This window comes from Limanda limanda, chromosome 5, assembly GCF_963576545.1.
Source record: "Limanda limanda chromosome 5, fLimLim1.1, whole genome shotgun sequence".
NCBI lineage: Eukaryota > Metazoa > Chordata > Actinopteri > Pleuronectiformes > Pleuronectidae > Limanda > Limanda limanda.
This window is the reverse complement of record NC_083640.1, coordinates 17799938-17827394: the sequence shown is the minus strand read 5'-3', so window position 1 is coordinate 17827394 and position 27457 is coordinate 17799938. Positions and strand designations below refer to the sequence as shown.

The window sequence follows — 27457 nt, the reverse complement described above, 5'->3', positions numbered from 1 at the left end:
TATGTTTGCTATCGCCATTCACATTCACTCACAACGACATGTACTGTGCACACTCACATGCACGTGCATACACACATCTATTCCATAAAGAGTGCTCTTGTGACAATATAAAAATCACCCTCCCCCCACACATGTAAATGTGCACACAAACACACAGCTGTGAGGTATTCATACGGGTCTTGAACTTGAAAACAAAACCAGTCATGAGTTTTGTACCAATGAGAAAATTGGTATGGTCTTGGGGAGAGAAAAATTTTAAGGGAGGGAGAGAGAGAGAGAGCCAGATACATCCCTCGGCCATTATTTAAATTCCAGCAGGATCAAGACTTAAGTCAGTTTGCAGTTCACCGTTTAACAGTGAACTGTGCCATCAATGGGCTTAGTGAAGAGTAGAGTTTAAATAGAGGAAGGGGTTTTGGCAGGGGAAGAAAAGTTACAGCCTGACAACTCCTAAAAGAAGATGACGAGACGGACTGAAGGACATTAAAACAAATACAGTCCAAGGTAAGATCAATCATCGATCAATCAAATTTTATTTGTATAGCTCATATTCACAAATCACAATGTGTCTCATAGGAATTTAACATAGTGTGACATCCTTTAACCCTCAACAAGAGTAAGGAAAAACTACTAAAAACCCTTTTAACAGGGTAAAAATACATAGAAACCTCAGAGAGAGCCACATGTGAGGGATCCCTCTCCCAGGACGGACAGAAGTGCAATAGATGTTGATAGTCACATTTAGTCTTTCTGCATAGTTTGCCATTTTTAGTGCATGTAACGTTTTTATTGTTGACACAACATCTGCTGCTGCTTCTGTAAAGCAGAGAGGATTAAGAGCTCATCTGCATTAACAGACATAGTGCATCTGCTATTAAAAATCTGCCCAAAGAAAACATGTCAAAATGTGTTTTAATTTGAAGGAACTTTGGAAAATACTTGCTACTTGCATTGAGATTCCTGTGAGACATGTTGGGAACATAAAGTGGAAAAATGTACTCTCACAAGTGAGATTTTAAATCTATCTTTGTTCAGATTTTAAATCTATGTTTGTATCTGTGTGTGTGTGTCTGTGAAGATGGCAATGAAACTGTGGCATAAGATACATACTTCAACTTGTTCTCATACCTAACTTTTCATATTACAGCATAACTCCTTCGCTTTAATCAACATCACATACATGAATGCACTGCGCTTAGAAGAAAACTATGACATACGCCTTAGAAAGAATTCAAGCCGCCCCCAGCTTCTGAAGGTTACATAAGAATGGCTTAGTTTTGTCTGGAGACTGCGCATGCTTATTGAAGACTCAAAAGGCGTTAGCCGATTCAAGGCGTGTTTGTGAAACACAAAATCGCACTGTCATGATATGAATATTTGCCCAGCAGCGGTCGAAGGAGGGGCTAAACTGGGAGCGCCCCCCCCCTCATTATTGACCAATCCTTTTTCTACCAACTGTTATACATATTACCACAGCCGTCCATTCGGTGCAGTGTTGCCAACTTGACGACTCTGTCGCTAAATCTGGCGACTTTCCAAATCCTCATGGCGACTTCTTTTGTCGAAAGCTACTAGCGACAAATCTAGCGACTTTTTCTGGTGTTATTGGAGACTGACGTGGAAGCACGTATCGTTCTGCAGTTCCTGTCCTCAACGAGCAGCGGGTGCTGCCGTGAGCCCCACCGCCGTCCCAGAGGACTCACAACCCAGTAGCTTCAGTCTCCCAGTAGCCTGAGTCTCCCAGTAGCCTGAGTCTCCCAGTAGCCTTGCGCAGCAGACCCAGCTGCAGGCAGAGCAGAGAGGAGAGCCACGTTCCGCGTCCTCCAGAGTAAAAATGAATCGCGCATGCGCAAAGCCGCCGCTGATCCTGCCCTTGTTTACAGAGCGGGATGTCAGTGTCAATGAATCTTCAGTGTTACTGGAAAACATGATTCATTGAGTTCAGTCTCTTCATCGATGCAGAGTCCACATCGTGATGCATCTAAGAATCAAGACATGTCCACACGTCTAGTGTGGAACGTGGTGAAACTGAACCCTTTCAAGGCCCTGAAAACTAAACCAAGTAGAGCTGGCAATTCCACCCCACTTAACAGCCTTTTGATTCAATTTGATATTCTAACATTTAACAATACAGGACAAAATTGATATATGTATGTGGGTCTAGGCACAGCATTGAAGTCTTGAAGTTATTTTGAGAAGTGATGTCATATTTCAATGGCAAGATAAAAAATAAAAAAACAAGAATCAACAGAAGAATCAAAATTTTTTTTTTATTTTATTGAGAACTTATCTTAGAATTTCCGAGATAATTATCTCAAAAAAACAGAATTTGTTTTTCAAGTGAATGCAATATGCTTCCGTAGAATAAAGCTATTTGTAGTTCTAGAAATATTTAGGGTGTTTTTTTCTCACTTTTTGTAAGTCCTACAGCTACCATTACAATTATGCAAATTAGGCGATGACGTAATTTAGCGACTTTTAGGACAGCCAATAGCTACTTTCCTTACTGAGGAGTTAAGGCCGGCGCATGCTTCTGCGTTTTCACGGGAACGGAGACGCAAGAGCCCTTCCGGGCCCCTCACGGCCCTTCCTACGTCCTTACGTGCGTCGGCCAATTTTTCTAACTATACGGCAAAGCCCCGCAAGCGTCACCCGGCCGCGAGGGCTGTGATTGGTCTGCTGACTACATCATTTCCGGAGACGCATTTCCGGTTCATGCCCGGAAACCACGGAAGATTTAGAAGAACGAATATGGACCAGATAGAAGAGCACTTGGCAGAAGATATCCGACACTATGTCCACTAGTATAACTCGTCACTAACCGGCGGATTTTTCCGCCAGAAAAAGGCTCTGCGGAGCCGCCGTGGCGATGTAAATAAATCGCTCTTCTTCGTGCAACACACGAAGAAGAGCCGACTTCGACAAAAAACATTACTGCGCCTAGTGTTCTGGCGGGGAATTGCATGGCAACACGCGCAACGGTTGGAGAACCATGAATGACAACGAGTCCTGCGTTACAGCTGCGTGCCTGGGGGCCCCTGACGAAGCAGAAGCATGCGCCGGCCTTTAGGCAACACTTTTCGGTGCCTCTTGACTGCCTTGGTGATGCTAGAGGGCCGGGGCTGTGCGCTTAATGACCCTTGCTTTGCTGTACCTTTCATAAATACTTGTTGAACCAAAACGAGACCGGCCCTTCTCATATTTGGGATAAAAGAACACGACACAAGCTTATCATTAAAATCCAGACTTAACCGGCAACATCCTCAACCTTTGTGTCCTCTGCTACATTTAGGTCACCATGCCAGCAGGAAAACATCAACAGAGCAACTTCATTCTGTTGATAATGGCTTTGTCAGTCATGTTGGAGGTCTGCAGGGTCCATGGCTGTAGGCCTGGCTCTGGTTCAGAGTGTGAAGAAGCTCCTTTTGTCCCAGGCTACAACCTGGCAGGAGAGGGCTTCGATGTGGTGCAGATGCGTCGAACGGGCGCGTATGTCATCAACGTCGAAGCTCACCTGGCTGAAAACCGCACCTGCACACTGTGTCCCAACCGGTTCCAAAACGGACAGGTAGAGTCAAACTACCAGACTGTTCAGGCCTCTCAGAGCACCTCCTGCTCTGTTGTAGTCCACTTCCTTTAACTGCTTTCTTCCTATACACCTGCATCCCCATGTACATCCGGTCATTTTTAATCCTCCTCAGATTCAGAGGCTTCCAGTGGCGGTGGTCGACTGGCGTCCCTTCAGCCGCTGCAGTAAGCAGCTTTCTAGTGCCCTGCACCACTCGGTGGACTCCCTGCTGCGCAGCTCCAACTCCCTGGTTAACAACAACTGGAAGGTGGAATTGGGCCTCGACAACATTGGCACGGGAGTGCTGGGAGGAAGCAAGTCAGAACTGGCAGTGTTTGCTGGTCAACAGCACAGCGGGGAGAAGGCCACTTTTGCCACCCAGGAAATCAGTTGCACCTTCTACAGGTAAAGGGGAACTAATAGTTCACGAAAGAAAAACAATAGATCGGCATGGTTACTATGGTTTAAGGCCACACAGTGAACTTGAATGTTTATTGTGTTTGAAACAAAAATGTCAAGATTATTTTCTAATTTCCTCATGGCACTCCACATGTCCTTTGTTTCTTCAGCTACAGGCTGGCTGATCATCCCCAGCTGAGTACAGAATTCACAAAGCATCTGAACCAACTCCCACCGAGTTTAAACACAAGCCAGGACAGAGCCAAGTACAGACGTCTGATAGACACCTATGGAACACACTTTATACGCCAGGTCAGAGAAACACAAACACTCTTCTCTCTATGCCTTTAAATAAATGCATCTTTTCATAGTGATTAACTGAGATAATGACACAGAGGTGGATGACAATAGTTACTGAAAAGCCAAAAGTAAATATTTTTGTTTCCTAGGTCCAACTTGGCGGAAAGGTGAAGCGAATCACTGCCTTCAGGACCTGTCTGGCCACACTGACGGGTTACTCAGAGTACGAGATCAATAACTGCCTGAACGCCGAACTCCGAATGGCTCTAGGTTTCGTCACTGCTAATGCTTCCTTCTCCAACAAGTGTGAAAACATCCTGAAGGGCAGTACGAGTATGAGCATGGGATCCTACCAAGCCTTCATGACCCACAAGACCGAGGTTATCGGGGGGGAGAGGTACTTCCCCGACATCCTCCACCTGCAAGACCCATCTGAAGCGTACCGCAGCTGGATGAACAGCCTCCACGACAACCCTGATGTGGTTTCCTATGCCATCCTCCCTCTGCACCGTTTGGTGGAGGACTCGCAGATCAGTGACAATCTGAGAAGCATCGTCACTGACTACATTAAAGAGAACCAGCTGCATCCTGCTTCCAAGAGCTGTTCCCCAACTCCGAACCTGGATCGCAACTGTTGTCCATTAAGGGCTGTCAGAGGAATCCTCAGACTGGAGATCCAAAGAGCTGCAGGCCTGAATGCGGACCCGTTCTCAAAAACAGACGCCTACGTGAAAATCTTCTACAACGGCAAGTACGAGGAAACTGCGACGCTAATGAACGACAATAACCCAGTGTGGAATGCAATGTATGATTTTGGTTCCGTTGACCTGGGTCAGGAGATGAGGTTGGAAGTCTGGGACAAGGATGTTTATTTTGATAACAGGGTTGGGATATGTCTGCTGTTTCCTGAGAGGGGAACTCACTCCGGGAGCTGTGAGCTCAGTAAAGGAGTTCTCTACTTCACCTACACCGTCAGGTGAGATGCTCACTTGACAGGCTTTAGGTGTGGACGCTACTCCCCCAATGCTGAGTAGGTTGTTAGGTGACAATGTTTCAGCATGGATTTCGATATATAGATGGATGATGTTTAAGTGTAATATATTTGGCATTTTATAATTGCATTTGAACGATAAACATAAACATTTCGTATTATAATACAGTTTTGAAGCTGATTGTCACCTCAGAAATCTTTGAATCTTTAAAAATGAGTTTTTCTGGAGAGGGAGATTTTGTTGAAGTTCTTTTAGAGTTCCTGATTTGAATAAATGTGGCTATTTAATAAAGAAATTACCTTGACTTTTGCACTTTCTAACATTTAATTACATCCAAGATACTCGATTTCAGCTAAATCTGCTTTTAAAATTACGAAAGGATTCAGTGGAAGTAGACGTGATTTCCAAAGGCTGTAGTGAACAAATACTGCCCCCATGAGGGCCAGATGCACAACGTCATTTCATTTTTACCCCACATTTAAGAACCTCAGCATTGATAAGTACAATCACATAGAAATGCGTGTACAAATGTTTTTTCACAGATAACTAGTGGATCCTTTGTAATTTGTATATGAATCAGTTTGGTACTGTACTTGCAATTAAAAACTATACTTGTATAAATTGTGTATGTTACTACTCAGCTTTTCTGCAATACACAACTATGAATTAACTATTAAAGTTATTTAAAAAAAATTTCATGGCTCTATGTCTTTATGTTTGCTATCTCTCTGGTCAAGGAAAATTTCATAAATGTCCAAATAATGTCTTGGTAGTTGGTCAAGGACATAATTTTTGGCCTTCTAACATGTCTGCATGCTGTGTATATGTTTTTAATAGATCATGTAAACTTTAGTTCAAAACACAGAAACAGTTCAATGGACCTCTCACTAGTCTGTACATATGTCACCAAATTATATATTGGTTCTCTAAATATAACAGAAAAACAGGGCTTGAAAATGTGGTATATTCAGCTATATAGATCCCTGTAACCTGGGTATGAACCAGAATCACATGTTTAAGCATACAGCCCTCATCTTTAGCTTCTCAGTAATTCCTCATTATATTTTTAGTTAGTTCTCTCCCCTAGGGAATGATCTCTGACCTGTTGTATTTTTTAGTAGTTCTCTCCCCTAGGGAATGATCTCTGACCTGTTAATGGATAAGCATAGAACATGGGTCTTTGTCTTTCTTTACGAGGCATGTTTTAATGGATACACCATTTCATTCACATTATATGCTTGGACACATGCAGTTGTGTCCGGCTGAAACACGAGATTTGGGATGTTGTTTTGCTTTGGGTCTCAACCTCTCTATATAATGTGTGCTCGACTCCTGCAAAGGCGGGCTTCCACTATTGGCGTGTGGATGTCTCCGGATCTCGAGAGTCCGTCCTGACCTGTAAGACTTTTGTGTAATAAACTTTAAACTATACAAGCAAGTTTTGGGTCCGCGGAGAATTCTTCCTTCAACATCAACTTCACCATCATCGACACCTCTCGGCTGCCCGAAATAGACGATAAAAACCTTTTATTTTATTTTTCTCAGTTTCTCTTTGAATGAAATAGCGACACATTAATGTTCCTGAACCTTACTGAGAAAACCACAACATTCCACCCACACCCTTAAATAGACAATGGCAAAGCTGACCTCATGGTTTTGGTAAGGTTATCAGCACACAGACAGGCAGGCCCAGACATTAAATAGACATGATCGCACAATCACTCACAACAGACATGTACTGTGCACACTCACATGCACGTGCATACAGACATACACACATCTATTTCCCCTAAAGAGTGCTCAGACCAATGTGCATCTCCTCTCTCGTGACAATATAAAAAACACCCTCCCCCGACATATGTACATGTGCAAGTGCACACACAAACACACAGCTGTGAGGTATTCATACAGCTGGGTCTTGAACGTGAAAACAAAACCAGTCATGCTGAGGAAATTGGTATGGCCTTGGGGGAGAGAGAAAATGAAAAGAAGGGAGAGAGAGAGAGACAGATACATAGCTGTGAAGCAGGGGAAGTCCCTCCTAGGTCTTTTTCATGAGGCAGAGGACGGACAAAAGAGAGCGCCCAGCAGGCTCTCAGCACAGCAAAAGCTCCCTCGGCCGTTATTTCAATTCCAGCACGATCAAGACTTTAGTCAGTTTGCAGTTCACCGTTTACAGTGAACTGTGCCATCAATGGGCTTAGTGAAGAGTAGCGTTTAAATAGAGAGGGGGTTTTGGCAGGCGAAGAAAAGTTACAGCCTGACAACTCCTAAAGGACATTAAAACAAATACAGTCTAAGGTAAGATACATTGTCTTTCTTTATAGTTTTTAGAACCATTTTTATTGCATATCACATTTTGAATGTTGATACAAAATCTGCTGCAGGATTACTGCTTTTTATGAAGCAGAGAGGATTAAGAGCTCATCTGCATTTACTGTCTAACAGACATAGTTCATCTGCTATTAAAAATATGCCCAAAGCAAACCTATCAAAATGTGTTTTAATTTGAAGGTTCTTTGGAAAATACTTGATACTTGCATTGAGATTCCTGTGAGACATGTTGGGAACATTAAGTGGCAAAATGTTCTCTCACAAGCTTATCATTAAAATCCAGACTTAACCGGCAACATCCTCAACCTTTGTGTCCTCTGCTACATTTAGGTCACCATGCCAGCAGGAAAACATCAATGTAGCAGCTTCATTCTGTTGATAATGGCTTTGTCAGTCATGTTAGAGGTCTGCAGGGTCCATGGCTGTCGGACTGGCTCTGGATCAGAGTGTGAAAAAGCTCCTTTTGTCCCAGGCCACAACCTGGCAGGAGAGGGCTTCGATGTGGTGCGGATGCGTCGAACGGGCGCGTATGTCATCAACGTCAAAGCTCACCTGTCTGAAAACCGCACCTGCACACTGTGTCCCAACCGGTTCCAAAACGGACAGGTAGAGTAAAACTACCAGACTGCTCAGGCCTCTCTGTCCAGCTCTGTTGTATTCCGCTTCCTTTAACTGCTTTCTTCCTATACACCTGCATCCCCATGTACATCCGGTCATTCTTAATCCTCCTCAGATTCAGAGGCTTCCAGCGGCGGTGGTGGACTGGCGTCCCTTCAGCCGCTGCAGTAAGCAGCTTTCTAGTGCCCTGCACCACTCGGTGGACTCCCTGCTGCGCAGCTCCAACTCCCTGGTTAACAACAACTGGTACCTGGATTTGAGCCTTGACAAAGTTGGCAAGGCAGTGCTCGGAGGAAGCAGATCAGACCTGGCAAAGTTTGCTCGTTCACAGCACAGCGTGGACAAGGCCACTTTTGCCATCCATGAAATCAGTTGCACCTACTACAGGTAAAGGGGGAACTAATGGTACACAAAAGAAAAACAATAGATCGGCATGGTTACTATAGTTTAAGGCGGCACAGTGAACTTGAATGTTTATTGTGTTTGTTACAAAAAGGTCAAGATTATCTTCCTTTGTTTCTTCAGCTACAGGCTGGCTGATCATCCCCAGCTGAGTACAGAATTCACAAAGCATCTGACCCGACTCCCACCGAGTTTAAACACAAGCCAGGACAGAGCCAAGTACAGACGTCTGATAGACACCTATGGAACTCACTATATATACCAGGTCAGAGGAACACACACACTCTTCTCTCTGCGCCTTTTAATAAATGCATCTTTTCATAATGTTTTACTGAGATAATGACACAGAGGTGGATGACAATAGTTACTGAAAAGCAAAAATATTTTTGTTTCCTAGGTCCAACTTGGCGGAAAGGTGAAGCGAATCACTGCCTTCAGGACCTGTCTGGCCACACTGAAGGGTTACTCAGAGTCCGAGATCAATAACTGCCTGAACTCCGAACTCCGAATGGCTCTAGGTTTCGTCCCTGCTAATGCTTCCTTCTCCAACAAGTGTGAAAACTTCCTGAAGGGCAATATGAGCATGGGCTTCTACCAAGGCTTCATGACCCACAAGACCGAGGTTATCGGGGGGGAGAGGTACTTCCCCGACATCCTCTACGAGCAAGACCCATCTGAAGCGTACCGCAGCTGGATGAACAGCCTCCACGACAACCCTGATGTGGTTTCCTACGCCATCTTCCCTCTGCACCATTTGGTGGAGGACTCGCAGATCAGTGACAATCTGAAAAGCATTGTCACTGACTACATTAAAGAGAACCAGCTGCAGGAGGGGCATCCTGCTTCTAAGAGCTGTTCCCCGACTCCTAACCTGGATCACAACTGTTGTCCATTAAGGGCTGGCAGAGGAGTCCTCAGACTGGAGATCCACAGAGCTGCAGGCCTGAAGGCGGACACATTCACAAAAACAGATGCTTACCTGAAAATCTTCTACAACGGCAAGTACGAGGAAACTGCGACAGTAATGGACGACAATAACCCAGTGTGGAATGCAACGTATGATTTTGGTTCTGTTGAACTGGGTCAGGAGATGAGGTTTGAAGTCTGGGACAGGGATGTGCTCTATAATGACAGGGTTGGGATATGTCTGCTGTTTCCTGAGAGGGGAACTCACTCCCTGAGCTGTCAGCTCAGTAAAGGAGTTCTCTACTTCACCTACACCGTCAGATGTGATGCTCACTTGACAGGCTTTAGGTGTGGACGCTACTCCCCCAATGCTGAGTAGGTTGTTAGGTGACAATGTTTCAACATATTTAGATATATAGATAGATGTTTAAGTGTAATATATTTGGCATTTTATAATTGCATTTGAACTATAAACATAAACATTTCATTTTAGAATCTTGTAGGAAACATTAATGTAACCAGAAACCAGTTGTCTTCTATGTAAATAATGTCTTGTAATGTATCTGTATTTATTAACCAAAGTCAATGTCATTCTACATCCATCGTACATAACCAAATAAAAGAAATGCTGATTCAAGACATGGCTACATACTTTGCCTGTTACTTTTACTTGTCTTATGCTGCACTGACACGCTCAAACACAAGTTTTTATCAACTTAGAATGAGAACTTTATGTCAACATCGAGAACTGGTCCTGTTTCATGGATTCTGCCTCGTTTCTACAGTAGCTTAGAACAGACAAACCAAACACTGGCTTCAGAGAAGGCCTTTCGCATTAAAACGCAACCATAGGTTCTCTTACATGCTTGGGAGAGGAGGAGGTATTCAGTTGGTTGCAATGTGCAACTTCACCACTAGGTGCTAATACATCCTATAAACGTTTATAAGGACTGAGAACATGATGACTCCAGAAAGTGAGGCAAAGTGTCTCCACATCCCCCTGGTGGCTGGCTACAGCCCATCTCCTCAATGTTAATTTTGTTCTGTCATTGTAGGTAGTTCATATCACATTGATGTATAAAAACAGGGTGAAACCTCATTATTGACAGCTGAGACTGACTCGTGATTGGTCGAGCGCGTGTCAGCGGTAAAAAGGATTTGTTAAATCCTTCACTTCCTTCATTATAATTCATCCCGGTCCCTATTGGTCCTCTTGCTGAATCTCCTATGCGCATAACCACACACATATTTATTCCAATATTTATTATTAAGTTTAAACAGGTATCTAGAAATCATACAAACAACCTAGTAAAAGCGTTTACAGTAGCACTTGTACACTTACAACACATTAGCCACTTGTACAGTACATGAATGATGCAGCTGATTCCTCAATTCATCTTCTTTGTTGCTTGGCTTGAAAACTCAAAGAAACGGAAGCACCATACTTAACGTAAAAACAGAGAGTGGTCATGCATTTGAGATAAAGTATGCGTGTGTGGGTGCGTGCGAGTCCTCACCCTGTTCAGCAGCAGTCATGTCCTGCTCCAGCTTTAATTTCCTCTGTCCCAGCTGCAGCATGCAGTCCTCTATGCTGCCCTTACTGATCAGCCTAATCACCTTCACAATCCTGACACACAAGAAAGTGTGTTTAGTCTGTACAGTCAATTAATACATGAAGCACAGTTCTAATGAGATCTGAGAATAGCAATTAATATTGCATGGTCTTATTCTGAGATTTGGATCACATTAGAATCTGAGAATATAACATCAGTGTTTTCTTTCAAACCAACTGCTGATAAGTAGTTAGAAGTAAAAATAAGTAAATTCTTTGACAGGAGTATTAGTAACAGATTACATCTTACCTGGTCTGTCCCACACGGTGACACCTGTCCTCTGCCTGTTTGTCATTGTAGGGGTTGCAGTCGATGTCATGTAGAATCACGACATTAGCTGACGTGAGGTTGATGCCCAGGCCGCTGCTTTTAAAATTACGAAATTATTCACTGGAAGCAGACGTGATTTCCAAAGGCTGTAGTGAACCAATGCTGCCCCCATGAGGGTGAGATGCACAATGTTATTTCATTTTTACCCCCACATTTAAGAACCTCAGCACTGAAAAGTACAATCAAAAAGAAATGCATTTACAAATGTTTTTCACAGATAACTAGTGGACCCTTTGTAATTTCTACATTAATCATTTTGGTACTGTACTTGCAATTAAAAGCTATATGTGTATAAATTGTGTTTGTTATTACTAAACTGTTCTGCAATACACAACTATGAATTAACTATTAGTGGTATTTTTTTAATCTCATGGCTGTATGTCTTTATGTTTGCTATCTTTCTGGTCAAGGACAATGTCTTAAATTTCGAAATAATGTCTTGGTAGTTGGTCAAGGACATAATTAATGGCCTTCTAACATGTCTGCATGCTGTGTATATGTTTTTAATAGATCATGTAAAGTTTAGTTCAAAAAGCAGAAACAGATCACTGGACCTCTCACTAGTCTGTACATATGGCATCAATTTATATGTTGGTTCTCTAAACATAACAGCAAACCAGGGTAGGAAAACCTTTTATTTTATATTTCTCAGTTTCTCTTTGAATGAAATAGCGACACTTTATGTTCCTGGATCTTACTGAGAAAACCACAGCATTCCACCCACACCCTTAAATAGACAATGGCAAAGCTGACCTTGTGGTTTTGGTAAGGTTATCAGCACACAGACAGGCAGGCCCAGACATTAAATAGACATGATCGCACATTCACTCACAACAGACATGTACTGTGCACACTCACATGCATGTGCATACACACATTTATTTCCCGTAAAGAGTGCTCAGACCAATGTGCATCTCCTCTCTCGTGACAATATAAAAATCACCCTCCCCCCACACATGTACAGCCGTGGCCAAAAGTTTTGAGAATGGCACAAATACTAATTTTCACAAAGTCTGCTGCCTCAGTTTTTATGATGGCAATTTGCATATACTCCAGAATGTTATGAAGAGTGATCAGATCAATTGCAATTAATTGCAAAGTCCCTCTTTGCCACGAAAATGAACTTAATGTCCAAAAAACATTTCCACTGCATTTCCGGCCTGCCAAAGAAGGACCAGCTGACATCATGTCAGTGCATCTCTTGTTAACACGGGTGAGAGTGTCGAAGAGGACAAGGCTGGAGATCACTCTGTCATCCTGATTGAGACAAAATAGCAGACTGGAAGCTTTACAAGAAGGGGGGTGCTTGAAATCATTGTTCTTCCTCTGTTAACCATGGTTACCTGCAAGGAAACACGTGCTGTCATCATTGTTTTGCACAAAAAGGGCTTCAGAGGCCAGGATATTGCTGCTAGTAAAATTGCACCTAAATTTACCATTTATCTGATCAAGAACTTCAAGGAGAGAGGTGCAATTGTTAGAAGAAGGCTTCAGGGCGCCCAAGAAAGTCTGGCAAGCGACAGGACCGTCTCATAAAGTTGATTCAGATGCGGGATCTAGGCACCACTAGTGCAGAGCTTGCTCAGGAACGGCAGCAGGCAGGTGTGAGTGCATCTGCACGCACAGCGACACAAAGACTATTGGAGGATGGCCTGGTGTCAAGAAGGGCAGGAAAGACGCCACTTCTCTCCAGGAAAAACATCAGGGACAGCCTGATATTCTGCCAAAGGTACAGGGATTGGACTGCTGAGGACTGGGGAAAATAATTTTCTCTGATGAATCTCCTTACCGATTGTTTAGGACATCTGGAAAAAAGCTTACCCGGAGAAGAAAAGGTGAGCGTTACCATCAGTCCTGTGTCATGCCAACACTAAAGCATCCTGAGACCATTCGTCTGTGGGGTTGCTTCTCAGCCAAGGGATAGGGCTCACTAACAATTTTGCCTAAGAACACAGCCATGAATAAAGAATGGTACCAAAACATCCTCTGAGAGCAACTTCTCCCAGCCACCCAAGAACAGTTTGGTGACGAACAATGCCTTTTCCAGCATGATGGAGCACCTTGCCATAAGGCAAAGGCCACGGCTGTACATGTGCACGCGCACACCAACCACACAGCTGTGAGGTATTCATACGGGTCTCAACTTGAAAACAAAACCAGTCATGAGTTTTGTACCAATGAGGAAATTGGTATGGTTTTGGTGGAGAGAAAAAATTAAAGGGAGGGAGAGAGAGACAGATACATAGATGTGAAGCAGGGGAACTCTCTCATAGGTATTTCAGCACAGCAAAAGCTCCCTCGGCCGTTATTTCAATTCCAGCAGAAACGTTACAGCCTGACAACTCCTAAAAGGAGATGACGAGACGGACTGAAGGACATTAAAACAAATACAGTCCAAGGTAAGATCAATCATCAATAAATCAAATTCTATTTGTATAGCTCATATTCACAAATCAAAATTTGTCTCATAGGGCTTTAACATAGTGTGACATCCTTTAACCCTCAACAAGAGTAAGGAAAAACTACTAAAAACCCTTTTAACAGGGTAAAAATATGTAGAAACCTCAGAGAGAGCACACGTGAGGGATCCCTCTCCCAGGACGGACAGAAGTGCAATAGATGTTGATAGAGTCACATTTATTCTTTCTGCATAGTTTGCCGTTTTTAGTGCATGTCACGTTTTTATTGTTGACACAACATCTGCTGCAGGAATACTGCTTTATGTAAAGCAGAGAGGATTAAAAGCTCATCTGCATTTACTGTGTAACAGAATAAGTGCATCTGCTATTAAAAATCTGCCCAAAGAAAACCTGGCAAAATGTGTTTTAATTTGAAGGAACTTTTGAAAATACTTGCTACTTGCATTGAGATTCCCGTGAGACATGTTGGGAACATTAAGTGGTAAAATGTTCTCTCACAAGTGTTGAGATTTTAAATCTATGTTTGTTAAGATTTTAAATCTGTTTATCTGTGTCTGTGTGTGTGTGTGATGATGGCAATGAAACTGAACTCTAAACAAATGCAGGACGTTAGACCGGGGTGGGGGCAGGAGCCGTTTGGGCTGAATATGTGGAGAATATGTGGCCTTCACACAATGATTTTTAATAGCCGTTGCTGGCTGGTGTTAATCTTGAAGTTAATAGAATGTATGTGTGTGTGTCCGTCACATCATAGTTCAGTCTCGCACCTGTCTGATAATGCCTGTTGTGGAGACTGTGAATCTGTGGCATAAGATACATACTTTAACTTGTTCTCATACCTAACTTTTCATATTAAAGCATAACTCCTTAGCTTTAATCAACATCACATACATGAATGCAGTGTGCTTAGAAGAAAACTGTGACATACACCTTATAAAGAATTCAAGCAACCAGCTTCTGAAGGGTACATAAGAGTGGCGTAGTTTTGTCTGGAGACTGCGCATGCTTATTGAAGACTCAAAAGGCGTTAGCCAATTCAAGGCGTCTTTATGAAACACAAAATCGCACTGTCATGATATCAATATTTACCCAGCAGCAGTCGAATGAGGGGCTAAACTGGGAGCGGCTCCTGTCATTTACTGATTCCAGTGCCAAGAGGCTGGTAGCCTAGTACGCCTGCGCACCATCAAGATAGAACCAAGTCTGGACCACGGCAACCCCGCCTCGTTATTGACCAATCCTTTTTCTACCAACTGTTATAAATATTACCACCGCCGTCCATTGGGTGAAGTGTTGACGACTTTGTTGCTAAATCTGGCAACTTTCCAAATCCTCATGGCGACTTTTTTTTGTCAAAAGCAACTAGCGACAAATCTAGCGACTTTTTCTGGTGTTTTGGAGACTGACGTGGAAGCACGTATCGTTCTGCAGTTCCGGTCCTCAACGAGCAGTGGGTGCTGCCGTGAGCCCCTCCGTCGTCCCAGAGCACTAACAGGCTGTCAGTCTCCTAGTAGCCTCAGTCTCCCAGTAGTCTCAGTCTCCCAGTAGCCTTGCGCAGGTCCCAGCTGCAGGCAGAGCAGAGAGGAGAGCCACGCTCCGCGTCCTCCAGAGTAAGAATGAATCGCGCATGCGCAAAGCCGCCGCTGATCGTGCCCTGGCTTACAGAGCGGGATGTCAGTGTCAATGAATCTTCACTGTCACTGGAATTTGATATTCTAACATTTAACAATACAGGAAAAAATGGATTTATGTGTGTGGGTCTCGGCACAGCATTAAAGTCATGAAGTCAATTTGAGTAGTGATGGCCTATTTCAATGGCAAGATAAAAAATAAAAAAACAAGAATCAACAGGAGATTAAAAAAAAAAGTTTTTTATTTCATTGAGAACTTATCTCGGAATTTCTTAGATAATTATCTTAAAAAACAGAATTTGTTTTTCAAGTGATTGCAATACGCTTCCGTAGAATAAAGCTCATTTGTAGTTCTAAACATATTTAGGGTGTTTTTTTCTCACTTTTTTGTCCTACAGCGACCATCACAATTATGAAAATTAGTCAATGATGTCATTTAGCGACTTTTAGGACAGCCAATAGCTACTTTCCTTACTGAGGAGTTGGCAACACTGATTCGGTGCGACTCTTGACTGCCCCGGTGCTGCTGGAGGGCAAGGGCTGTGCGTTTGGTGACCATTGCTTTGCTGTACTTTTCATACCTTTTTATTGCTTCTAAATAAATACTTGTTGAATCAAAACGAGACCGGCTCTTCTCATATTTGGGATAAAAGAACACGACACAAGCTCATCATTAAAATCCAGACTTTACCGGCAACATCCTCAACCTTTGTGTCCTCTGCTACATTTAGGTCACCATGCCAGCAGGAAAAAATTAACGGAGCAACTTCATTCTGTTAAAAATGGCTTTGTCAGTCATGTTGGAGGTCTGCAGTGTCCATGGCTCTTGGACTGGCTCTGGTTCAGAGTGTGAAGAAGCTCCTTTTGTCCCAGGCCACAACCTGGCAGGAGAGGGCTTCGATGTGGTGCGGATGCTTCGAACGGGCGCGTATGTCATCAACGTCACAGCTCACCTGGCTGAAAACCGCACCTGCACACTGTGTCCCAACCGGTTCCAAAACAGACAGGTAGAGTCAAACTACCAGACTGCTCAGGCTTCTCAGAGCACGTCCTGCTCTGTTGTATTCCACTTCCTTTAACTGCTTTCTTCCTATACACCTGCATCCCCATGTACATCCGGTCATTCTTAACCCTCCTCAGATTCAGAAGCGTCCAGCGGCGGTGCTCGACTGACGTCCCTTCAGCAGCTGCAGTAAGCAGCTTTGTAGTGCCCTGCACCACTCGGTGGACTCCCTGCTGCGCAGCTCCAACTCCTTGGTTAACAACAACAGGAAGGTGAAATTGGGCTTCGTCAACATTGGCCCAGCAGTCCTGGGAGGAAGCAAGTCAGAACTGGCAGATTTTGCTCGTTCACAGCACAGCGGGGAGAAGGCCACTTTTGCCACCTCTGAAATCAGTTGCACCTTCTACAGGTAAAGGGGAAATAATGGTACACAAAAGAAAAACAATATATTGGCATGGTTACTATGGTTTAAGGCCACACAGTGAACTTGAATGTTTATTGTGTTTGTTACAAAAAGTCAAGATTATTCTAATTGCCTCATGGCACTCCGCATGTCCTTTGTTTCTTCAGCTACAAGCTGGCTGATCATCCCCAGCTGAGTACAGAATTTCAAAAGCATCTGAACCGACTCCCATCGAGATTAAACACAAGCCAGGACAGTCGAGTACAGACATCTGATAGACATCTATGGAACACACTATATACGCCAGGTAAGAGAAACACACACACTCTTCTCTCTGCGCCTTTTAATAAATGCATCTTTTCATAGTGATTTACTGAGATAATGACACAGAGGTGGATGACAATAGTTACTGAAAAGCCAAAAGTAATTATTTTTGTTTCCTAGGTCCAACTTGGCGGAAAGGTGAAGCGAATCACTGCCTTCAGGACCTGTCTGGCCACACTGAAAGGTTACTCAGGGTCCAAGATCAATAAATGCCTGAACTTCAAACTCAAAATGGCTCTAGGTTTCAACCGTGCTAAAGCATCCTTGTCCAACAAAAGTGAAAACATCCTGAAGGGCAGTGCGAGTATGAGCATGGGCTCCTACCAAGCCTTCATGACCCAAAAGACTGAGGTTATCAGGGGGTGGTCAAACACCTCCGACATCTTCCACCAGCAAGACCCATCTGAAGCGTGGCGCAGCTGGATGAACAGCCTCCACGACAAACCTGATGTGGTTTCCTACGCCATCCTCCCTCTGCACCGTTTGGTGGAGGACTCGCAGATCAGTGACAATCGGAAAAGCATCGTCACTGACTACATTAAAGAGAACCAGCTGCATCTCGGTTCCAAGAGATGTTCCCCGACTCCTAACCTGAATAGCCACTGTTGTCCATTAAGGGCTGGCAGAGGAATTCTCAGACTGGTGATCCAAAGAGCTACAGGCCTGAATTCGGACCCCATCTCAGAAACAGACGCCTACGTGAAAATGGATGGTATTAGACAACAATAACCCAGTGTGGTATGCACCATATGATTTGGGTTACGTTGATTGGGGTACGGCGATGACGTTAGAAGTCTGGGACAAGGATGTGTACTATGATGACAAGGTTGGGACATGTTTTCTGTATCCTGAGAAAGGAACTCACTACCGGGACTGTCAGCTCAGTGAAGGAGTTCTCTACTAGACCTTCACCGTCACATGTGATGCTCACTTGACAGGCTTTAGGTGTGGAAGCTACTCCCCCATTGCTGAGTAGGTTGTTAGGTGACAATGTTTCTGCATGGATTTCGATACATAGATAGATGATGTTTAAGTGTAATATATTTGGCATTTTATAATTGCATTTGAATGATAAACATAAACATTTCACATGATAATATAGATTTGAAGCTGATTGTCACCTCAGAAATCTTTGAGTCATGAAAATGAGTTTTTCTGGAGAGGGAGATATTGTTGCAGTTCTTTAAGAATTCCTGGTTTGAATCAATTCGGCTATTTATTAAAGAAAATACCTTGACTTTTGCACTTTTTACATTTAATAACATCCAAGATACTCGATTTCAGCTAAATCTGCTTTTAAAATTACGAAATGATTCACTGGAAGCAGACGTGATTTCCAAAGGCTGTAGTGAACAAATACTGCCCCCATGAGGACTAGATGCACAATGTCATTACATTTTTACCCCACATTTAAGAACCTCAGCACTGAAAAGTACAATCAAAAAGAAATGCGTGTACAAATGTTTTTCACAGATAACTAGTGGACCCTTTGTAATTTGTATATGAATCAGTTTGGAACTGTACTTGCAATTAAGAACTATACTTGTATAAATTGTGTATGTTACTACTCAGCTTTTCTGCAATACACAGCAATGGATTAACTATTAAAGGTATTTAAAAAATCTCATGGCTCTATGTCTTTATGTTTTCTATCTCTCTGGTCAAGGAAAATTTCATAAATGTCCAAATAATGTCTTGGTAGTTGGTCAAGGACATAATTAATGGCCTTCTAACATGTCTGCATGCTGTGTATACAGTGCCTTGCATAAGTATTCACCCCCCTTGGACTTTTCTACATTTTTTCATGGTATAACCGCAGATAAAAATGTATCTCATTGTGATTTTATATAATGGAGCACCGTAAAATAGTCCATCATTTGGAAGTGGGGGGAAATATAACATGGATTTCAAAATGATTTACAAATAAAAACCTGAAAAGTGTTGAGTGCATATGTATTCACCTCCTTTACTGTGAAACCCCTAACAAAGATCTGGTGCGACCAATTGCCTTCACAAGTCACATTTGCAAGTCACAAAATTAGTAAATACGGTCCACATGTCTGTAATTTAATCTCAGTATAAATACACCTGTTCTGTGAAGGCCTCAGAGTTTGTTATAGACCATTACTGAACAAACAGCATCATGAAGACCAGGGAGCTCACCAAACAGGTCATGCTGTGGGGATGCTTCTCTTCAGCAGGTACAGGGAAACTGGTCAGAACTGAGGGAAAGATGCATGGAGCTAAATACAGGGCAATCCGTGAGGAAAATCTGATGCAGTCTGCAAAAGACTTGAGACTGGGGTGGAGATTCATCTTCCAGCAGGACAATGAACATAAAAATACAGCCAGAGCTACAATGGAATGGTTTATATCAAAGCATGTTAATGTCTTGAAATGGCCCAGTCAAAGCCCAGACATAAATCCAATTGAGAAACTATGGCAAGACTTGAAAATTGCTGTTCACAGACGGTGTCCATCCAATCTGTCTGAGCTTCAGCTTTTTTGCCAAGAAGAATGGACAAACATTTCCATCTCTAGATGTGTAAAGCTTGTAGAGACCTACCCCAAAAGACTTACAGCTGTAATTGCAGTGAAAAGAGGTTCTACCAAGTATTGACTCAGGGGGGTGAATACTTATGCACTCAACAGACGTCAACTTTTTTGTTCTTATTATTGTTTGTTTCACAATAAAAGGTATTTTGCAGCTTCAAAGTACTATTCATATTGTGTTGATCAAATGGGAAAAAGTCAGTTTCAGTCTATTTGAAATCCAGCTTGTAACAGTACAAAATGGGAAAAAGTCCAAGGGGGGTGAATACTTATGCAAGGCACTGTATGTTTTTAATAGATCATGTAAACTTTAGTTCAAAACGCAGAAACAGTGTAATGGACCTCTCACTAGTCTGTACATATGGCACCAAATTATATATTGGTTCTCTAAATATAAACGCAAACCAAGCCTTGAAAACCTTTTATTTTATTTTTCTCAGTTTCTCTTTGTATGAAAGAGTGACACTTTAATGTTCCTTTACCTTACTGAGAAAACCACAGCATTCCACCCACACCCTTAGACAATGGCAAAGCTGACCTCATGGTTTTAGTAAGGTTATCAGCACACTACAGGCAGGACCAGACATAAATAGACATGATCGCACATTCACTCACAACAGACATGTACTGTGCACACTCGCACGCATGTGCATACACACATACAGACATCTATGTCTGTATGTGAGTGCTCAGACCAATGTGCATCTCCTCTCTCGTGACGATATAAAAAACACCCTCCCCCCACACATGTACAGCCGTGGCCAAAAGTTTTGAGAACAATTACGGCACAAATATTCATTTACACAAAGTCTGCTGCCTCATTTTTTATGATGGCAATTTGCATATACTCCAGAATGTTAAGAAGGGTGATCAGATAAATTGCAATTAATTGCAAAGTCCCTCTTTGCCACGAAAATGAACTTAATCCCCAAAAACCATTTCCACTGCATTTCAGGCCTGCCAAAGAAGGACCAGCTGACATCATGTCAGTGCTTCTCTTGTTAACAATGGTGAGAGTGTCGTCAAGGACAAGGCTGGAGATCACTCTGTCATCCTGATTGAGACAAAATAGCAGACTGGAAGCTTTACAAGGAGGGGGGTGCTTGAAATCATTGTTCTTCCTCTGTTAACCATGGTTACCTGCAAGGAAACACGTGCTGTCATCATAGTTTTGCACAAAAAGGGCTTCAAAGGCCAGGATATTGCTGCTAGTAAAATTGCACCTAAATTTACCATTTATCTGATCATCAAGAACTTCAAGGAGAGAGGTGCAATTGTTAGAAGGCTTCATGGCGCCCAAGAAAGTCCTGCAAGTGACAGGACCGTCTCATAAAGTTGATTCAGATGCGGGATCTAGGCACCACTAGTGCAGAGCTTGCTCAGGAATGGCAGCAGTCAGGTGTGAGTGCATCTGCACGCACAGCGACACAAAGACTATTGGAGGATGGCCTGGTGTCAAGAAGGGTAACAAAGATGCCACTTCTCTCCAGGAAAAACATCAGGGACAGCCTGATATTCTGCCAAAGGTACAGGGATTGGACTGCTGAGGACTGGGGTAAAGTCATTTTCTCTGATGAATCTCCTTACCGATTGTTTAGGACATCTGGAAAAAAGCTTACCCGGAGAAGAAAAGGTGAGCGTTACCATCAGTCCTGTGTCATGCCAACACTAAAGCATCCTGAGACCATTCATCTGTGGGGTTGCTTCTCAGCCAAGGGAGTGGGCTCACTAACAATTTTGCCTAAAAACACAGCGATGAATAAAGAATGGTACCAAAACATCCTCTGAGAGCAACTTCTCCCAACCACCCAAGAACAGTTTGGTGACGAACAATGCCTTTTCCAGCATGATGGAGCACCTTGCCATAAGGCAAAGGTGATAACCAAGTGGCTCGGGGAACAAAACATCGAAATGTTGTGCAATTCTCAAAACTTTTGGCCACGGCTGTACATGTGCACGCGCACACCAACCACACAGCTGTGAGGTATTCATACGGGTCTCAACTTGAAAACAAAACCAGTCATGAGTTTTGTACCAATGAGGAAATTGGTATGGTTTTGGTGGAGAGAAAAAATTAAAGGGAGGGAGAGGGAGACAGATAAATAGCTGTGAAGCAGGGGAACTCTCTCATAGGTATTTCAGCACAGCAAAAGCTCCCTCGGCCGTTATTTCAATTCCAGCAGAAACGTTACAGCCGTTACTCCTCCTAAAAGTAGATGACGAGGCAGACTGAAGGACATTAAAACAAATACAGTCCAAGGTAAGATCAATCATCAATCAATAAAAAATTTTTTGTATAGCTCATATTCACAAATCAAAATTTGTCTCATAGGGCTTTAACATAGTGTGACATCCTTTAACCCTCAACAAGAGTAAGGAAAAACTACTAAAAACCCTTTTAACAGGGTAAAAATACTTACAAACCTCAGAGAGAGCCACATGTGAGGGATCCCTCTCCCAGGACGGACAGAAGTGCAATAGATGTTGATAGAGTCACATTTAGTCTTTCTGCATAGTTTGCCGTTTTTAGTGCATGTCACGTTTTTATTGTTGACACAACATCTGCTGCAGGAATACTGCTTTCTGTAAAGCAGAGAGGATTAAGAGCTCATCTGCATTAACAGAATTAGTGCATCTGCCCAAAGAAAACCTGGCAAAATGTGTTTTAATTTGAAGGAACTTTGGAAAATACTTGCTACTTGCATTGAGATTCCTGTGAGACATGTTGGGAACATTAAGTGGCAAAATGTTCTCTCACAAGTGTTGAGATTTTAAATCTATGTTTGTTAAGATTTTAAATCTGTTTATCTGTGTGTGTGTGTGTGTGTGTGTGTGAAGATGGCAATGAAACAGAACTCTAAACAAATGCAGGACGTTAGACGGGGGTGGGGGCAGGAGCAGTTTGGGCTGAATATGTGGAGAATATGTGGCCTTCACACAATGATTTTTAATAGCCGTTGCTGGCTGGTGTTAATCTTGAAGTTAATAGAATGTGTGTGTGTGTGTGCGTCACATCATAGTTCAGTCTCGCACCTGTCTGATAATGCCTGTTGTGGAGACTGTGAATCTGTGGCATAAGATACATACTTTAACTTGTTCTCATACCTAACTTTTCATATTAAAGCATAACTCCTTAGCTTTAATCAACATCAGATACATGAATGCACTGTGCTTAGAAGAAAACTGTGACATACACCTTAGAAAGAATTCAAGCAGCCCCCAGCTTCTGAAGGGTACATAAGAGTGGCGTAGTTTTGTCTGGAGACTGCGCATGCTTACTGAAGACTCAAAAGGCGTGAGCCGATTCAAGGCTTGTTTATGAAACACAAAATCGCACTGTCATGATATCAATATTTACCCAGCAGCAGTCGAAGGAGGGGCTAAACTGGGAGCGGCTCCTGTCATTTACTGATTCCAGTGCCAAGAGGCTGGTAGCCTAGTACGCCTGCGCACCATCAAGATAGAACCAAGTCTGGACCACGGCAACCCCGCCTCGTTATTGACAAATCCTTTTTCTACCAACTGTTATAAATATTACCACCGCCGTCCATTGGGTGAAGTGTTGACGACTTTGTTGCTAAATCTGGCAACTTTCCAAATCCTCATGGCGACTTTTTTTTGTCAAAAGCTACTAGCGACAAATCTAGCGACTTTTTCTGGTGTTTTGGAGACTGACGTGGAAGCACGTATCGTTCTGCAGTTCCTGTCCTCAACGAGCAGCGGGTGCTGCCGTGAGCCCCTCCGCCGTCACAGAGCACTCACAGGCTGTCAGTCTCCCAGTAGCCTCAGTCTCCCAGTAGCCTCAGTCTCCCAGTAGCTTCAGTCTCCCAGTAGCCTCAGTCTCCAGGTAGCTTCAGTCTCCCAGTAGCCTCAGTCTCCCAGTAGCCTCAGTCTCCCAGTAGCCTGAGTCTCCCAGTAGCTTCAGTCTCCCAGTAGCCTCAGTCTCCCAGTAGCCTCAGTCTCCCAGTAGCCTTGCGCAGCAGACCCAGCTGCAGGCAGAGCAGGGAGGAGAGCCACGCTCCGCGTCCTCCAGAGTAAAAATGAATCGCGCATGCGCAAAGCCGCCGCTGATCCTGCCCTGGTTTACAGAGCGGGATGTCAGTGTCAATGTATCTTCATTGTCACTGGAAAACATGAATCATTGAGTTCAGTCTCTTCATCGATGCAGAGTCCACATCGTGATGCATCTAAGAATCAAGACGTGTCCACACCTGTAGTGTGGAACGTGGTGAAACTGAATCCTTTCAGGGCCCTGAAAACTGAACCAAACTTAAGAAAAAAATTAAAAACTTGCTCTGCCTTGTCTCTTTTGGATCACTTTGCCGGTCCCAAGCCCGGATAAAGGAGGAGGGTTGGACGTAGAGCTAGCAGTTCCACCCCACTTAACAGCCTTTTGATTCAATTTGATATTCTAACATTTAACAATACAGGACAAAATTGATTAATGTGTGTGGGTATAGGCACAGCAGTATAGTCATGAAGTTAATTTGAGTAGTGATGGCCTATTTCAATTGCAAAATAAAAAATAAAAAAAATAAAAAAAACAAGAATCAACAGAAGAATACATTTTTTTTTTTTTTTATTTCATTGAGAACTTATCTCGGAATTTCGGAGACAATTATCTCAAAAAAACAAAATTTGTTGCTCAAGTGATTGCAATATGCTCCCGTAGAATAAAGCTCAAGCTAAACATATTTAGAGTGTTTTCTTCTCACTTTTTTTTTATGTCCCACAGCGACCATTACAATTATGAAAATAAGTCGATGACGTCATTTAGCGACTTTAACAACAGCCAATAGCACTTTCCTTACTGAGGAGTTGGCAACACTGATTCGGTGCGACTCTTGACTGCCCCGGTGCTGCTAGAGGATCAGGGCAGTGCGTTTGGTGACCATTGCTTTGCTGTACTTTTCATACCTTTTTATTGCTTCTAAATAAATACTTGTTGAACCAAAACAAGACTGGCTCTTCTCATATTTGGGATAAAAGAACACGACACAAGCTCATCATTAAAATCCAGACTTTACCGGCAACATCCTCAACCTTTGTGTCCTCTGCTACATTTAGGTCACCATGCCAGAAGGAAAACATCAACGGAGCAACTTCATTCTGTTGATAATGGTTTTGTCAGTCATGTTGGAGGTCTGCAGGGTCCATGGCTGTCGGACTGGCTCTGGATCAGAGTGTGAAGAAGCTCCTTTTGTCCCAGGCCACAACCTGGCAGGAGAGGGCTTCGATGTGGTGCGGATGCGTCGAACGGGCGCGTATGTCATCAACGTCACAGCTCACCTGGCTGAAAACCGCACCTGCACACTGTGTCCCAACCGGTTCCAAAGCAGACAGGTAGAGTCAAACTACCAGAGTGCTCAGGCCTCTCAGAGCACCTCCTGCTCTGTTGTAGTCCACTTCCTTTAACTGCTTTCTTCCTATACACCTGCATCCCCATGTACATCCGGTCATTCTTAATCCTCCTCAGATTCAGAGGCTTCCAGCGGCGGTGGTGGACTGGCATCCCCTCAGCGGCTGCAATCAGCAGCTTTCTAGTGCCATGCACCACTCGGTGGACTCCCTGCTGCGCAGCTCCAACTCCCTTGTTAACAACAACTGGAAGGTGGAATTGGGCCTCGACAATGTTGGCACAGGAGTGCTGGGAGGAAGCAGATCAGAACTGGCAGTGTTTGCTGGTCAACAGCACTGCGGGGAAAAGGCCACTTTTGCCATCCATGAAATCAGTTGCACCTTCTACAGGTAAAGGGGAACTAATGGTACACACAAAAGAAAAATATATCTGCATGGTTGCTACGGTTTAAGGCCGCACAGTGAACTTGAATGTTTATTGTGTTTGTTACAAAAAGGTCAAGATTATTTTTTAATTGCCTCATGGCACTCCGCATGTCCTTTGTTTCTTCAGCTACAGGCTGGCTGATCATCCCCAGCTGAGTACAGAATTCACAAAGCATCTAAACCGACTCCCACCAAGTTTAAACACAAGCCAGGACATGGTCAAGTACAGACGTCTGATAGACATCTATGGAACACACTATATACGCCAGGTCAGAAAAAACACAAACACTCTTCTCTCTGCGCCTTTTAATAAATGCATTTTTTCATAGTGATTTACTGAGATAATGACACAGAGGTGGATGACAATAGTTACTGAAAAGCCAAAAGTAAGTATTTTTGTTTCCTAGGTCCAACTTGGCGGAAAGGTGAAGCGAATCACTGCCTTCAGGACCTGTGCGGCCACAATGAAGGGTTACTCAGAGTCTGAGATCGATAACTGCCTGAACTACGAACTCCGAATGGCTCTAGGTTTCCTCCCTGTTAATGCTTCCTTCTCCAACAAGTGTAAAAACATCCTGAAGGGCAATATGAGCATGGGCTCCTACCAAGCCTTCATGACTCACCAGACCGAGGTTATCGGGGGGGGAGGGGGGAACATCCTCCACCAGCAAGAACCATCTGAAGCGTACCGCAGATGGATGAACAGCCTCCACGACAACCCTGATGTGGTTTCCTACGCCATCCTCCCTCTGCACCGTTTGGTGGAGGACTCGCAGATCAGTGCCAATCTGAAAAGCATTGTCACTGACTACATTAAAGAGAACCAGCTGCAGGAGGGACATCCTGATTCTAAGAGCAGATCCCTGACTCCTAACCTGGTTCGCAACGGTCGTCCAAAAAGGGCTGTGATAGGAACCCTCAGAGTGAAGATCAAACATGCTGCAGGCCTGAATTCGGACCCCTTCTCAAAAACAGACGCCTACGTTAAAATCAAATACAATGGCAAGTACCGGAGAACTTCCACGATAAATGAAAGAAATTACCCAGTGTGGAATGAGGTATTTTATTTTGATTACGTTGACTGCGATGATTTGTTGATTGTGGAAGTCTGGGACGCGGATGTGCGCTATGATGACCTGATTGGGAGAGGTTATGTGTATCTTGAGAAGGGATCTTGGGAAGTGATCAGAGAGCTCAGTGAAGGAGCTCTCTACTATGAGTTCACCGTCAGATGAGATGCTCACTTGACAGGCTTCAGGTGTGGAAGCTACTCCCCCGATGCTAGGGGGAGCAGGTTGTTAGGTGACAATGTTTCAACATGGATGTAGATATACATATAGATAGATGATGTTTAAGTGTAATATATTTGGCATTTTATAATTGCATGTAAACTATAAACATAAAAATGTCATATTATAATCTTGTAGTAAACATGAATTAAACCAGAAACCAGGTGTCTTCTATGTAAACAATGTCTTGTAATGTTTCTGTATTAATCAACCAAAGTCAATGTCCTTCTACATCCATCGTACATAACCAAATAAAGACATGTCGATTCAAGACACGGCTACATACTTTGCCTGTTACCTTTACTTGTCTTTTGCTGCACTGACACGCTCAAACACAAGTTTTTGTCAACCTAGAATGAGCACTTTGTCAACATCGACAATTGGTCCTGTTTCATGGATTCTACAGTAGCTTAGAACAGACAAACCACACACTGGCTTCAGAGAAGGCCTTTCGCATTAAAAGGCTACCATAGGTTCTCGTACATGCCTGGGAGAGGAGGATGTATTCAGTTTGATGCAATGTGCAACTTCACCACTAGGTGCTAATACATCCTATAAACGTTTATAAGGCTTGAGAACATGATGGCT

General features: G+C 43.3%; 3 protein-coding genes and 1 pseudogene across 3 annotated transcripts; all 4 read left to right on the top strand.

Annotated features, from left to right (window-relative positions):
- Window positions 1-331: 331 nt before the first annotated feature.
- Window positions 332-5895, top strand: LOC133001991 (perforin-1-like). The gene is made up of 5 exons (XM_061071717.1): window positions 332-504; window positions 3293-3568; window positions 3702-3973; window positions 4138-4279; window positions 4417-5895. Exons 2-5 carry the CDS (start codon window positions 3299-3301, stop codon window positions 5245-5247), a joined length of 1515 nt encoding a protein of 504 aa, XP_060927700.1. The 5' UTR covers window positions 332-504; window positions 3293-3298; the 3' UTR covers window positions 5248-5895.
- Window positions 5896-7929: 2034 nt separating this feature from the next.
- Window positions 7930-9935, top strand: LOC133001987 (perforin-1-like). The gene is made up of 4 exons (XM_061071714.1): window positions 7930-8199; window positions 8327-8598; window positions 8737-8878; window positions 9011-9935. Exons 1-4 carry the CDS (start codon window positions 7930-7932, stop codon window positions 9896-9898), a joined length of 1572 nt encoding a protein of 523 aa, XP_060927697.1. The 3' UTR covers window positions 9899-9935.
- Window positions 9936-16250: 6315 nt separating this feature from the next.
- LOC133001990 (perforin-1-like) lies at window positions 16251-18462 on the top strand (annotated as a pseudogene).
- Window positions 18463-21949: 3487 nt separating this feature from the next.
- LOC133001992 (perforin-1-like) lies at window positions 21950-27135 on the top strand. The gene is made up of 5 exons (XM_061071718.1): window positions 21950-22056; window positions 24864-25139; window positions 25273-25544; window positions 25708-25849; window positions 25988-27135. The coding sequence occupies exons 2-5, from the start codon at window positions 24870-24872 to the stop codon at window positions 26813-26815; spliced, it is 1512 nt and encodes a 503-aa protein (XP_060927701.1). The 5' UTR covers window positions 21950-22056; window positions 24864-24869; the 3' UTR covers window positions 26816-27135.
- Window positions 27136-27457: the final 322 nt, after the last annotated feature.

What these genes read in the sequence shown, in the direction of transcription:
- LOC133001987 (XM_061071714.1), top strand. Translation starts at nt 7,930, where the DNA reads ATGCCAGCAGGAAAACATCAATGTAGCAGCTTCATTCTGTTGATAATG. An exon ending in ATCAGTTGCACCTACTACAG is followed by an intron (nt 8,599 to 8,736) that starts GTAAAGGGGGAA and finishes TTGTTTCTTCAG; the next exon opens with CTACAGGCTGGCTGATCATC. An exon ending in GAACTCACTATATATACCAG is followed by an intron (nt 8,879 to 9,010) that starts GTCAGAGGAACA and finishes TTTGTTTCCTAG; the next exon opens with GTCCAACTTGGCGGAAAGGT.
- LOC133001991 (XM_061071717.1), top strand. Translation starts at nt 3,299, where the DNA reads ATGCCAGCAGGAAAACATCAACAGAGCAACTTCATTCTGTTGATAATG. An exon ending in ACCGGTTCCAAAACGGACAG is followed by an intron (nt 3,569 to 3,701) that starts GTAGAGTCAAAC and finishes AATCCTCCTCAG; the next exon opens with ATTCAGAGGCTTCCAGTGGC. An exon ending in GAACACACTTTATACGCCAG is followed by an intron (nt 4,280 to 4,416) that starts GTCAGAGAAACA and finishes TTTGTTTCCTAG; the next exon opens with GTCCAACTTGGCGGAAAGGT.
- LOC133001992 (XM_061071718.1), top strand. Translation starts at nt 24,870, where the DNA reads ATGCCAGAAGGAAAACATCAACGGAGCAACTTCATTCTGTTGATAATG. An exon ending in ATCAGTTGCACCTTCTACAG is followed by an intron (nt 25,545 to 25,707) that starts GTAAAGGGGAAC and finishes TTGTTTCTTCAG; the next exon opens with CTACAGGCTGGCTGATCATC. An exon ending in GAACACACTATATACGCCAG is followed by an intron (nt 25,850 to 25,987) that starts GTCAGAAAAAAC and finishes TTTGTTTCCTAG; the next exon opens with GTCCAACTTGGCGGAAAGGT.